At 69.3% G+C, this 13,689-nt stretch overlaps 2 protein-coding genes across 3 annotated transcripts in view; one reads left to right on the top strand and one right to left on the bottom strand.

Annotated features, from left to right (window-relative positions):
* Window positions 1-1,805, bottom strand: part of MRPL4 (mitochondrial ribosomal protein L4) — a 3,655-nt gene extending 1,850 nt beyond the window's left edge. Inside the window, exon 1 of the mRNA XM_063318949.1 lies at window positions 1,730-1,805. Coding sequence (XP_063175019.1) covers window positions 1,730-1,805 — 76 coding nt within the window. The remainder of the gene's footprint in view (window positions 1-1,729) is intronic.
* Window positions 1,806-3,365: 1,560 nt separating this feature from the next.
* Window positions 3,366-12,007, top strand: S1PR2 (sphingosine-1-phosphate receptor 2). 2 transcript variants are annotated; one of them, XM_063318986.1, is made up of 2 exons: window positions 3,366-3,414; window positions 10,244-12,007. In XM_063318986.1, exon 2 carries the CDS (start codon window positions 10,326-10,328, stop codon window positions 11,376-11,378), a length of 1,053 nt encoding a protein of 350 aa, XP_063175056.1. In that variant the 5' UTR covers window positions 3,366-3,414; window positions 10,244-10,325; the 3' UTR covers window positions 11,379-12,007. The 2 variants fall into 2 exon arrangements, with proteins under 2 accessions (XP_063175056.1, XP_063175057.1); XM_063318987.1 differs by lacking the exon at window positions 3,366-3,414 and adding an exon at window positions 8,672-8,949.
* Window positions 12,008-13,689: the final 1,682 nt, after the last annotated feature.

The raw sequence follows: 13,689 nt of genomic DNA, 5'->3' as shown, positions 1-13,689 counted from the left end.
CATCCCAGTGCCTCCCACCCTGTTACCCCCCACCCTATTGCCCCCCCCGCCCTGCGCTGCTTCCCAGTGCCCCCTTCCCAGCACTGCTGTCCCTTCCCAGTGCCCCTTCCCAGTGCCCCCTTCCCAGTGCCCCTTCCCAGCACTGCTGTCCCTTCCCAGTGCCCCTTCCCAGTGCCCCTTCCCAGTGCCCCTTCCCAGCACTGCTGTCCCTTCCCAGTGCCCCTTCCCAGTGCCCCTTTCCAGTGCCCCTTCCCAGCACTGCTGTCCCTTCCCAGTGCCCCTTCCCAGTGCCCCTTTCCAGTGCCCCTTCCCAGCACTGCTGTCCCTTCCCAGCACTGCTGTCCCTTCCCAGTGCCCCTTCCCAGTGCCCCTTTCCAGCACTGCTGTCCCTTCCCAGTGCCCCTTCCCAGTGCCCCTTCCAGCACTGCTGTCCCTTCCCAGTGCCCCTTCCTGCCACCGCTCCCCCTTCCCAATGCTGCGGCCACTTCCATTGCCCCTTCCTGGCACTGGTGCCTCTTCCCGGTGCCCCTTCCCAGTACTGGTGCCTCTTCCCGGTGTGCCTTTCCAGTGCCACTGCCCCTTCCCGGTACTGGTGCCCCTTCCCAGCACTGGTGCCTCTTCCCAATGGCCCTTCCCAGTACTGGTGCCCCTTCCCGGCACCAGTGCCTCCTCCTGGTGCCCCTTCCCAGTACTGGTGCCTCTTCCCGGTGCCCCTTCCCGGTGCCACTGCCCCTTCCCAGGCACTGGTGCCTCTTCCCAGTACTGGTGCCTCTTCCGATGTGCCTTCCCAGTGCCGATGCGCCTTCCCAGTGCCACTGCCCCTTCCCGGCACTGGTGCCCCTTCCCAGTGCCACTGCTCCTTCCCAGCACTGGTGTCCCTTCCCGGTACTGGTGCCTCTTCCCGGTGCCCCTTCCCGGTGCCACTGCCCCTTCCCAGGCACTGGTGCCTCTTCCCAGTACTGGTGCCTCTTCCCAATGTGCCTTCCCAGTGCCGATGCGTCTTCCCAGTGCCACTGCCCCTTCCCGGCACTGGTGCCTCTTCCCGGTGCCACTGCCCCTTCCCAGGCACTGGTGCCCCTTCCCGGTACTGTTGCCTCTTCCCAGCACTGGTGCCTCTTCCCGATGCGCTTTCCCAGTGCCACTGCCTCTTCCCAGCACTGGTGCCCCTTCCCGGTGCTCCTTCCCGGTACTGGTGTCTCTTCCCAGTACTGGTGCCCCTTCCCAGTGCCTGCTCCTGGTACTGGTGCCTCTTCCCAGCACTGGTGCCTCTTCCCAGTGCCCCTTCCCAGTGCCGGTGTCCCTTCCCAGTGCCACTGCCCCTTCCCAGGCACTGGTGCCCCTTCCTGGTACTGGTGCCTCTTCCCAGTGCCCCTTCCCAGCACTGGTGCCTCTTCCCAATGCACCTTCCTGGTACTGGTGCCCCTTCCTGGTGCCGGTGCCGCTTCCCAGCACTGGTGGTGCCTCTTCCCAGTGTCGCTGGCCCTTCCTGGTACTGGTGCCCGTTCCCGGTGCCCCTTCCCGGTGCCACTGGCCCTTCCCAGCACTGGTGCCCATTCAGGGTGCCCCTTCCCGGCACTGGTGCCTCTTCCCGGTGCCCCTTCCCAGTGCCACTGCCCCTTCCCAGCACTGGTGCCCATTCCTGGTGCCCCTTCCCAGTGCCGGTGCCTCTTCCCGGTGCCACTGCCCCTTCCCAGGGCTGGTGCCCGTTCCTGGTGCCCCTTCCCGGCACCCTCCGGCTGTGTCGTGCCGCATGGCACCGGGGTGGCACAGAGGACGCCGGGCAGGCCGGCCACCTCGACGCCCATCGCGGTGTCACCGCGATGGCGGACAGCTGTGGGATGGGGGTCACCCAACAGCCCCCCACCCTGCTCCAGCTGCGGGGGGTGCCTCCATCCCATCCCCCGGCCCCCTCCAGTTTCCCGATGGGAATAAACCCCCCCCCGGTGGGATCCTGAGCTCCGATAACCAGCGCTGATCCCGGCGCTTGGCCCAGGGTTACGGAGCCCGGATGGGAATGGGGGGGCCGCGATGGAGAAAAGAGGTCCCAGGATGGGAAGGGGGGGCCCAGGATGGGAAGGGGGGGGGGCCCGTGATGGGAAGGGGGGGGGCACCCCCCAGACCATCTGGGAACGTTTCTCCTCTTCCCAGCCCCATTTTGGCCAGCCAGGATCCGGCCCGGAGGCGGGTGGGCTCCATCGGCCAAGTCACGGGGGCCGAGCCGTGCGCAGCCGTCCCGGGGGTCCGGGGGCGGGAGGACCGGGAGGGGGGGGCCCATCCCTTCCCCCCCCCCCCCCTCCATCCTTTCCTCCCCCCTCCCCTCCATCCCGCCGCCTGTTTCTAATTAAACCCCTTTCCCGGCCCCTCGCCGGCGGCCCCTCGATGCCGGGGGTGGGTGGGGGGGGATGTGGGACCCCCCACCCCTCTCCCAGCTCCTGGGGGCTGCTGGGGGGGGGGGGGCATGAATCGCTCAATATTTTTTTTGGGGGGGTGAGGTGGGGTGTCCCATTCCCAACCCCCCCCCCCCAACCCCGTTTCCTCGGCCGGATCCTTGCCCCCCCACCCCCACCCCCCTCCACGGTTCCTTGCTGGCCCCCGGCCGAGCCTGGAAAATCCTGGAAGCGTTTCCAGGCGTGAAAAATCCCGTCGGCATCACGGGGGACGGGGCGGGGGGGACGGGACGACGACAACGCAGGGACATTACCCCCCCCCCCCCCCAAAAAAAAAAAACCCAAAACCCTCCCCAAAACCGGGGTGAAAGACGCCAACGCCCTGCTCCGCTTGGGATTGGGGGCCCAATCCTGCACCCCACCCACCCCCCGTCCAGGGCGTTTTCAGTTATGGGGGGACCCCGCAGCACCGTTGGGGGGTTTTTTTGGTTTTTTTTTTTTGGGGGGGGGGCGGGGAAGATATGTGTGTGTGTGTGTGTGTGTGTGGGTGGGGGGGTGGCTGGGAACCCCCTCTTTCCCCCGTGACGCCTCCCTTCCCGTCACTGATGTCACACAGCTCCCTGCCAAAAAAGCCACCGACCCGCTTCCCCCTGGGGCACCCCCTGGTAACGGGGGGGCGATGGAGGGGGGGGGCAAAAGCTCCTGGTGGTGGTGGGGGGGCTCCTTCCCCCTCCCCCGCCCCATTTATGGGCTCCCCCCCCAGGACACGAGGGACCCAGGCGTCCGTGTGGGTCGTGGAGTGGGGGGGTGGGGGGACACACACACACACACACACCCCCCCCAGTGGCCTCGCCCCTCTATGGGGCGGGGGAATGGCCCGGGGCCGCTCCGCCCACCCCCCCCCCCCCATCCCCGCCCACGCTTCCCCCCCTCCCGCCCCCCCCCCCGCCCCCCCCCCCGCACATGTTGCAACCGGGCGGCGGAGAGAAGCTCCGCGGGACCGGCACCGGCACCGGGAAAGCAGCCGGTAAGACGCTGATCCCCCCCCACCGCTGCCCAAGCATCGTCCCTTCCCCTTCCACGCGTGTCCCCCTCCCGCTGTCCCCTCCCCATCCCAGCCCCCCGGGGGAGGGGGGGACGGGGGGCGACGCCCCGGTGTGTCCCCAAGGGTGGCCGCACCCGCACCCTCGTCCACCCCCCTCCCCCCGGGGGACCAAACGAGCTGCCCCCCCCCCCCGGTGACAAAGCGGGGTGCCCCCCCCCCGGTGACAATGCCGGCTGCCCCACGGGGACAAAGCGGGGTGCCCCACAGGCGACACCCTGAGCGGGGGGGGGGGGGGCAGGGTGCAGCTCAGGGGGCCAGACCCTCCTCTCCTGGGGGGGGGGTGGGGTGGGGGTCTGGGGTGACGGTCCCCCCACGGTGACAGCGACGGTGTCGCGGCCATTGTCCCGCTCGCCGGGTGACCAGGCCATCCCGCTGCGCCCCGGGCGGGAAACGGGTGCCCGGATCCGGCCCAGCTGTTTCGGCTTCGCCAACATCTGGCCTACAGCTGGCGGGGGGGGGGCCCCGGGGAGGCGGGAGGGGGGAGCCCGCGCCGTTGGTACCCCCTGGTTTCCCACACACACACACACACACACACACCCGCCCCCCAAGTTGTGCAACGCCTAACGGCTGCGGTGAGCGACGCCGGCTCGTGGGTGGCATCGCCGGCGCTGCCCTGGCACCGGCCCCGGGTGCCGCGGGGTGATGGCGAGGCTGCGCCCTCGGGTGTGCGTCCCCGTGTCCTCGCTGGCACCCACCCCGCTGTTCCCCGGGGTGCTGGCACCGCTGTGGCCTTGGCGGCACCCACTCGAGTGTGCAACAGGGTGCCGGCACCCCTGTGCCGTCACTGGCACCCAAACGGGTGTGCCATGGGGTGCCAGCACCCGTGTGCCCCTGCTGGTACCCATCCTGGTGTTCCCCACGGTCCTGGCACCCCCGTGTCCTCGCTGGCACCCAACCAGGCTGTGCAAAGGGGTCTTGGCACCCGAGTGCCCTTGGTGGCACCCAGTCGGGAGTGCAACAGGGTGCCAGCAAGGGCACAGCAGTGCTGGCACCCACCCGGGTGTTCCCCGGGATGCTAGCACCCCTGTGCCCGCTCTGGCACCCATCGCGGTGTTCGCCGGGGTGCTGGCACCGCTGTGGCCTTGGTGGCACCCACTCGGGTGTGCAACAGGGTGCCGGCACCCCTGTGCCGTCACTGGCACCCAAACGGGTGTGCCATGGGGTGCCAGCACCCGTGTGCCCCTGCTGGTACCCATCCTGGTGTTCCCCACGGTGCTGGTGCCCCCGTGTCCTCGCTGGCACCCATCATGGTGTTCCCCGGGGTGCTGGCACCGCTGTGGCCTTGGTGGCACCCACTCGAGTGTGCAACAGGGTGCCGGCACCCCTGTGCCATCACTGGCACCCACACAGCTGTGCCATGGGGTGCCAGCACCCGTGTGCCCCTGCTGGCACCAGTCGTGGTGTTCCCCAGGGTGCCGGCACCCCTGTGCCCTCGTTGGCACCCACTCGGGTGTGCAACAGGGTGCCGGCAACCCTGTGCCGTCACTGGCACCCAAACGGGTGTGCCATGGGGTGCCAGCACCTGTGTGCCCTCTCTAGCACCCATCACGGTGTTCCCCGGGGTGCCGGCACCCCTGCGCCCTCATTGGCACCCACTCGGGCATGCGACAGGGTGCTGGCACCCCTGTGGCATCCCTGGCATCCACCCCGGTGTTCCCCGAGGTGCTGGCACCCGTGTGCCCTTGCTGTCACCTGCCTGGGTGTGCCACAGGGTGTCAGCACCCCTGTGCCATCACTGGCACCCACTCGGGTGTGTAGGAGAGTGTCAGTGCCCCTGTGCCCCCGCTGGCACCCACCTGGGTGCGCAACCAGGGTGCTGGCACCCATGTGCCCTTACAGGCACCCACCCAGGTGTGTAACAGGGTACCAGTACCCTTGTGCCCTCGCTGTCACCCGCCTGGAGGTGTCATGGGGTACCGGCACCCGTGTGCCGTCGCTGGGTGTTCCCCAGGGTGCCGGCACCCATGCGCCCTCGCTGTCACCCACCATGATGTGGAACTGGGATGTTGGCACCCCTGTGCCCTCCCTGGCACCCCTTGTGCCATCACTGGCACCCACTCGGGTGTGCAACCACGGTGCTGGCACCCACCTGGCTGTGCCATGGGGTGCCAGCACCCTTGTGCCATCACTGGCACCCATTCGGGTGTGCAATGGGGTCCTGGCACCCCTGTGCCCTCCCTGGCACCCACCCGGGTGTGCAACCACGGCGCTGGCACCCCTGTGCCATCACTGGCACCCACCCGGGGTGTGTAACCAGGGTCCTGCCACCTCTGTGCCCTCGCTGGCACCCACCTGGCAGTGCCATGGGGTGCCAGCACCCTTGTGCCATCACTGGCACCCATTCGGGTGTGCAATGGGGTCCTGGCACCCCTGTGCCCTCCCTGGCACCCACCCGGGGTGTGTAACCAGGGTCCTGGCACCCCTATGCCCTCGCTGGCACCCACCTGGCAGTGCCATGGGGTGCCGGCACCCCCGTACCATCGCTGGCACCCACCTGGGTGTCCCGGTCCTCTCAGCCGCACACCGTGGCACCGCCGTGCCCTCGCCGCCGCCCGGCTGCACCCCGCTTCGTCCCCGCTGCGTCCCCCTTGGCGTCCCCATCTCGCCCCCCCCAGCCCCGAGGAGGGACACCCCACATCCCCCCACCCCCAACTCCGGAGGAATTCGGAGCATTCGGCGCTGCCAGGGCTCCGGCCGCCGGGTCGCCGCCGGCCACCGCTGGGTAAACACTCCGTGCCCGCCGTGGCGCCCAGCGGCCGCCGAACGCTGGCACGGGACTGGCACCGCGCTGCTCCGGAGTGGGGCGGGGGGGGTCCCCAAGGTTTTGGGGGTCCCCGTGCCCGGGGGAGGGTGGTGGGGGGGGTGGGTTTGGTGGCGGTGGCCACCGTGGGAGGTCACACCGTGCCACGCCGTGCTGTGCCACGCCACGCCACGCCACGCGTCTTCTCCCCTGTTCCTGAGCACCCACCCGCCTGCGTCCCCCTGCCGGAGCCTTGCGGGGGGGGGGACGGGGACGGCCACGCGGTGGGTGACCCCCGTGGCCCCGGGGGGGGGGGGGGTCGGATCCTGCCCGGCACCATCTGGCCGCCGCCTCCGCCGTTATTTAAACCCGGCGTTAAGCCCAACCGGCCACCGGCTGCCGAGGCCTGATCCAATTTACTCCGCGGTGGCCGAGCGGCTGCGGGGCCGGAGAGGGGGATATTTTGGGAACAAGGGACCCTGTGTTGCGCCCCCCCGCCGCCCCTCCCCCTGCGCCCATGGCCGGGGGGCTCCCAGCCCCCCACCCCTGCCCCCCCGCCGCCCCCTGGTCCTGCCCTGGTGGGGCTCGCGTCTGCCCGGTGGGTGAGGGGATGGGGACGGGACGGGACCCCCCAATACCCCGTGCCTGGGACCCCCCCCCCCAGACCCTGATCCTGCCTGGGATTCCCACCCCCTCCGGATACTCTGAGCCTGAGACCCCCCCAGACCCTGGTCCTGCCTGGGACCCCCCAATACCCCGTGCCTGGGCCCCCCCAGACCCTGGTCCTGCCTGGGACCCCCCAATACCCCGTGCCTAGGGCCCCCCCAGATCCCGATCCTGCCTGGGATTCCCCCCCCCCAGGCCCTGATCCTGCCTTGGACCCCCCAATACCCCGTGCCTGGGCCCCCCCAGACCCTGATCCTGCCTGGGATCCCCCTCAGTTACCCTGTGCCTGGGCCCCCCCAGCTCCTGATCCTGCCAGGATCCCTCCTGGATACTTTGGGGTCCTGGGGGGGGGTCCCAGTGCAGGGTGCTGGGGGAGGATCCTGGTATGGGATCCCAGTGCAGGATCCCAGGTCAGGGTCTGGGGCAGGATGGCGGGACGGGATCCCAGGCCAGGATCCCAGTGCGGGATCCCTGGGCGGGTTCCTGGGGCAGGATCCCAGTGCAGGGTCCTGGGACAGGATCCCAGTTTGTGGTCTGGGGCAGGATCCCGGTGTGGGATCCCAGTGTGAGATCCTGGTGCAGGATCCCAGTTCATGGTCTGGTACAGGATCCTGATGTGCATCCCGGGGCTGGATCCCAGTACAGGATCCCAGTGCATGGTCCTGGTGTTGGATCCTGGGGCAGGATCCCGGTGCAAATCCCGGTTCAGGATCCCGGTATGGGATCCTGGGGCAGGATCTTGGTGCAAATCCCAGTTCAGGATTGTGGGGCAGGATCCCTGTTCAGGATCGCGGTGCAAATCCCAGTTCAGGATCCCAGTATGGGAACCTGGGGCAGGATCCCAGTGCAAATCCCAGTTCAGGATCCCGGTATGGGATCCTGGGGCAGGATCCCAGTGCAAATCCCAGTTCAGGATCGCAGGGCACAATCCCGGGGCAGGATCCTGGTGTCGGAACCTGGGGCAGGATCCCAGTGCAAATCCCGGTTCAGGATCGTGGGGCACAATCCCGGGGCAGGATCCCGGTGCAAATCCTGGTTCAGGATCCCGGTATGGGATCCCGGGGCAGGATCCCAGTGCAAATCCCAGTTCAGTATCGCAGTGCAGGATCCCAGTTCAGGATCCCGGTGCAAATCCCGGTTCAGGATCCCGGTATGGAATCCTGGGGCAGGATCCCAGTGCAAATCCCAGTTCAGGATCACAGTGCAGGATCCCAGTTCAGGATCCCGGTATGGGATCCTGGGGCAGGATCTCGGTGCAAATCCCAGTTCAGGATTGCGGGGCAGGATCCCCGTTCAGGATCCCGGTGCAAATCCCGGTTCAGGATCCCGGTATGGGAACCTGGGGCAGGATCCCAGTGCAAATCCCGGTTCAGGATCCCGGTATAGGATCCTGGGGCAGGATCCCAGTGCAAATCCCGGTTCAGGATCGCGGGGCAAAATCCCGGGGCAGGATCCCGGTGTCGTGAACCTGGGGCAGGATCCCGGTACAAATCCCGGTTCAGGATCCCGGTATGGGATCCCGGGGCAGGATCCCGGTGCAAATCCCAGTTCAGGATCGCAGTGCAGGATCCCGGTTCAGGATCCCGGTGCAAATCCTGGAGCAGGATCCCGCTGCGAATCCCGGTTGCGGATGGCGGTGCCGTTCCCGAGGCGGGATCCCGGGGGTCCCCTTCCCCCGCCCGTGCCCCCCCCCGCCTCCTCCCTGGCTCCGCCCGGCGGCAGCAGCGGGGCCGGGGGCGGCCGGCGGCGGGGCGGGCGCGGGGAAGGGGAAGGGGAAGCGGCGGATGCTCCGCGCCGCCGGTGCCTTTGCTCGGGGCGGCGGCTCCTCCCGGGACACCGGCGGCTCTTCCCGGGATACCGAGGAGCTGGGGGCGGGAGGGGGGGGGGGGGGGCTCCCGGGGCGGCGGGAGCGAGGGGCGGTGCCCCGGCACCGGGCGCGGCTGCGCAAGAGCCCGGGCGGCGGCGGGAGGCAGCGCTCGGCGGGGGCGGCACCGGGACGGCACCGGGACGGCACCGGGACGGCACCGGGACGGAGCGGGCGGCGGCTGGAGGTGCGGCGGGGCGCGGGGCTCCTTCCCCCCCCCCACGTCCCCGTCCCCCAGCCGCTCCCTTCGGGACTCCCGGGACCGGGGAGGGGGGGGACGGACCTAACCGGGGGTCCCGTCCCTAACTTTGGCGGGGGGGGGGGGGGGGGACGGACGGTACTGGGTGTCCCATCCCTAACTGGAGCGGGGGGGGGGTGTCAAGGTACCGGGTGTCCCATCCCTAACTTTGGGGGGGGGGCACGGACGGTACTGGGTGTCCCATCCCTAAATTTGGGGGGGGGGGGCACGGACGGTACTGGGTGTCCCATCCCTAACTGGAGCCGGGGGGGGGGGGGGTGTCAAGGTACCGGGTGTCCCATCCCTAACTTTGCGGGGGGGGGAATGGGACGGTACCGGGTGTCCCGTCCCTAACTGGGGCAGGGAACGGGACAGTACTGGTTGCATCGTCCCTAACTGGGGGGGGACGACGACGACGACGACGCACACGGTACCGCCTGCCCCAACCCTAACTGGGATGGGGGTGGTGGCACTGGGTGCCCCATCCCTAACTCGGGGTGGGGGGGGGGAGGATGATGGTACCAGGTGCCCCATCACTAACTGGGCAGATGCAGGGGGGGACGAGGCCGGGGGGGGGACGAGGGACACACAGTATGAGATCCCCTGTCCTTAACTGGGAGGGGGGGACAGTATCAGGTTCTCCCCCCCCCCGACTGGGGGAAAGGGGACAGTACCGTTGCCCCCCGTCCCTAATTTTGGGATGCGCAGCCCGCCCCACCCTAACTGGAGGGGGAGGCCGTAGCAGCCCCCCCCCCCCCCCTCCCCAGCCAGGGGGGGTCAGTACCGCGTCCCCCTCCGTGTCCTGCCCCCCCCCACCCCCCACCCCCCGGGGCTGTGCCTCTTCCACCCCCTCGGCGAAGACACCCCACAGCAGCCCCTCATGTCCCGTCCCCCCCCCCGCCTCCACCGATTCACGCTGCGGTTGTGCTCACCTCGGGGTGTCACCTCTGGCCATCCCCGTGTCCCCCCCCCCTCCCCGCCCCCCCCGTGGTGGCGGCGGCGGCGGCAGGGTGGTCCCACCGGCCGCAATCTGCGCCCCGACCGGCTCGAAGGTGCATCTCTTATCGCCCGCCGTGAGGATTTCCTTTTTGAGTCATTTCGGCCCTGCCGGCGCGGATGCTGCCTCTCTCCTCACCAAACCAGATGTGCACCCAGATGTGCTACAACCCACCCCCCCCGCCCCCCGCCACCCCCTCAACTCACCATGACGTCGTTCCCACCCCGTCTCTTCTTGTCTCCGCAGCCCGGAATCGCCGGCACCATGTCCCGACAGCGCTGAGGTCGGCGGGACGGGCGGCGAAGGGAGCCGCGGCCGGCGAGGAACCATGGGGAGCATCTACAAGGAATATTTCAACACGGAGAAGATCCGGGAGCACTACAACTACACCAAGGAGGGCTCGGAGAGCTCTTCCACCACCTCCCGGTGGGTGGTTTCCATCTTCATCGTCGTCTTGTGCTGCTTCATCGTGCTGGAGAACCTCTTGGTGCTCATCTCCGTTTGCCGCAACAAGAAGTTTCACTCGGCCATGTACATCTTCATCGGGAACTTGGCTTTCTCCGATCTCTTGGCCGGGTTGGCCTTCATGGTCAACATCTTGCTCTCCGGAGCCACCACCTTCAACCTGACGCCGGTACAGTGGTTCGTCCGGGAAGGCACGGCCTTTGCCACGTTGGCCGCCTCCGTCTTCAGCTTGTTGGCCATCGCCATCGAGCGCCACGTGGCCATCACCAAGGTCAAGGTCTACAGCAGCGACAAGAACTGTCGGATGGTGCTGCTCATCGGGGCGTGTTGGGTGATCGCCGCCGCCATCGGCAGCCTCCCCATCATGGGTTGGAACTGCATGAGCGACCTGCGGGATTGCTCCACCGTCCTCCCCCTCTACTCCAAACGTTACATCCTCTTCGTCATCACCATCTTCACCCTCATCCTCCTCGCCATCGTGGGGCTCTACACCCGCATCTACTGCATCGTGCGCTCCAGCCACGCCGAGATCGCCACCGCCCAGACCTTGGCCTTGCTCAAGACGGTCACCATCGTGCTGGGAGCCTTCATCGTCTGTTGGCTGCCCGCCTTCATCATCCTCCTCATGGACGCTTCTTGCCCCGTCCGGGCGTGTCGGATCCTTTATAAGGCGAACTATTTTTTTGCCTTCGCCACCCTCAACTCGGCCGCCAACCCCATCATCTACACCTTGAGGAGCAAGGACATGCGCCGGGAGTTCCTGCGGGTGCTTTGCTGTTGCGGGGCCGGGCGCCGGGACCAGCCCCCCGGCCGCTGCGGCCTCCCGCTCCGCACCTCCAGCTCCTTGGACCGTTGCACCCCCAAATACGAGTTACCCACCTCGCCCATCACCCGCGAGTGTACCACCTCCGTCTAGGAGGTCCTGCTCCCCCCGCCCCCCAACCTCACGGCTGCCCCATGCCTGCCCCATGGCAGTGGTACGAAGGGAGCGGGGTCGGGGTGGGCGTTTTTCCAGGTACGGATGGACAATTGCACCTTCATCCCGGGCAATTCCCCCCCTCCGCCCCCAGCACCAACCCCGGGGCATCCCCGGCGGCGATGCTGCCGTTCCGGGCCGGGATTGCCGTGACCGGTGCGTGTACGCGGGCACGGACACGCGTGTTGCTCTTCCCACGCCCTGCCCGAGCCCCGGGGCCCCCGCGGGACCTGTCAGACGGGTCCCGGGGCCCCTCCCCGCACCCCCACCCCCCCCGCGGCACCCATGGCGCCAGTGGCAAATCCTCTGCCCCCGGCTGCTCCCCGCCACCGTGGGTGGCTCCGACCGCTGCTCCGGCTGGGGGGAGCCGGGAAGGGGTGGGGTGGGGGGGAAGTTTGCCAGGAAAACGGGACCCGGGGCACACAACTCGGCGGGGGGGGGGGGACGGGGGGGACGACACACATAGGGGGACCCCCGTATCCTCAAGCTCGGCTGCACGGTCCCGCCGCGTGCTGGCGCGCGGAGTGTGTGTGGGGGGGGTGCTCGTCGCAGCCGGCTCTGCCGGGGCCCCCCCCCTCCCCAATCACTGTGACCCCCCCACCCCAGCAGCCCCCCCCCCCCCCCCCCCCCAGCGACCCCCCCACCTCCGAGCCGACGGTTGTATTAAAACGGCGTTTTTCCATCTGCCTCCACCTCCTTCCTGGCCCGGGATGGGGACCACCGAGCCCCCCCCCCCGCCCCCCGCCTTCGTCACAATTCCATGGTGTGGCTTGGAGAGGGATGGGGGGGGGACACACACACGGTGGGGGACACACACACACACACCCACCCCCCAAATTTGGCTGGATGGGGATGTTTGACGCTGGGGCAGCCCCCTCCCCGCTCCGGGAATGGGGGCAGGTGCTTTGCCCCATGTCCCGGGTTGGGGGGGGGCGGGGGGGGGGGGTGGGGGTCGGGGTGAAGGGGTGGGGGGAAGTCGGGCCATGGATCTTCGCCCTCGCCCGGATTTTGGCCGCCATCGTCCCGGGGCAGACGTTTCGGGTTCGACCGCGGCGGCGTTTCGGGGAAAACCCTGGGCCATGATTGGGGCGGGGGGGGGGGGGGGGGGGGGGGGGTAAAGTGGGGGGACACGTGTGTGTGTGTGTGTGTGTGTGTCCCCCGCCCCATGTCCCTCCAGACACCCCCCCTCCTCGCCCCTTCCAGCCCCCTCGACCCTCCGTGCTGCCCCGGTGCCGGTTCGGGCTCGGCGCAGGCGACGCCAAACCCTTTTACGCCCCAATTTGGCCCCGTTTCCTCCCTCGGAGGGTGCAGAGGAAATGCGGGGGGGGGGGTTTCGCTTCCTTTCTGCCCCCCCCCCCCCCCCCCCCCCCAGCCCCCGCCGCCGCCGCCGCCGCCGTCGGGGATGGGTCCCCATTTCGGCGCCCCGGCGGTGACCCCGCGGCGTTTCGTTTCGGCCTCCCCCCGCGGCACCGGGGGCCCCCAACACCGGCCCCGCCGACCGCCGCCGTGAGTGATGGTGGGGGGAGCAAGAGCTCCCCATGTCGTGACCCCCCGTGGGGACCCCCCCCGGCAGGCGGAGGGCGGCTCTTGGCGGGGATGGTGATGGATGGGGGAATCCCGCGGGAAGGGGAAGGGCCGTGATTCATCCCAACCAGGCGGGAGCCTCTTGGCCGGGGGGGGGGGGGGGGGGGGAAGGGGGGGGTGTCAAGGGGCTGATCCAGCCATGAGGGTCTCGCCAAGGGGCGGGGGGTGTCCCTGCTGCCCCACGGCTGGGTCCCACCCTGCGGGGGGGGGGAACGACAGGGGGCTGGGGGGCGTAGAGCAGCCCTGGGGCTACACCCCCCGTCCCTGCCATGGTATAGCCCGTCCCCCTGTTCCCCCCCCCCCCCCCATCCCTGCCATGGTACGGCCTGTCGTGTGTGTCCCCCCCCCCCCCCCAGTGTATGGTATGGTGTCATGGTGTTCCCCCCCTTGTTACAACCCACACCCCCATCCCCATAGTGGTACAGCCCATTCCCCCCTTCCCCACAGTGGTACAGCCCACCCCCCGCTGTGATAGGGCCTGTGATGTCATGTCCCCTTACCCCCCCCGTCCCATGGTGGTACGGCCCGTTGACCCCCCCGGCAGTGGTACGGTCTTCCCTGTCCCTGCAGTGGTACATCCCCCCCTGTCCCAGCAATGGTACATCCCTCCCTGTCGTGTCCCCCCCCCCCCGCCTCGCAGTGGTACATCCCCCCCCCGCCGCCCCGC

Source organism: Chroicocephalus ridibundus, chromosome 29, assembly GCF_963924245.1.
Source record: "Chroicocephalus ridibundus chromosome 29, bChrRid1.1, whole genome shotgun sequence".
Lineage (NCBI taxonomy): Eukaryota > Metazoa > Chordata > Aves > Charadriiformes > Laridae > Chroicocephalus > Chroicocephalus ridibundus.
This window is presented reverse-complemented; position numbering and strand designations above follow the sequence as displayed.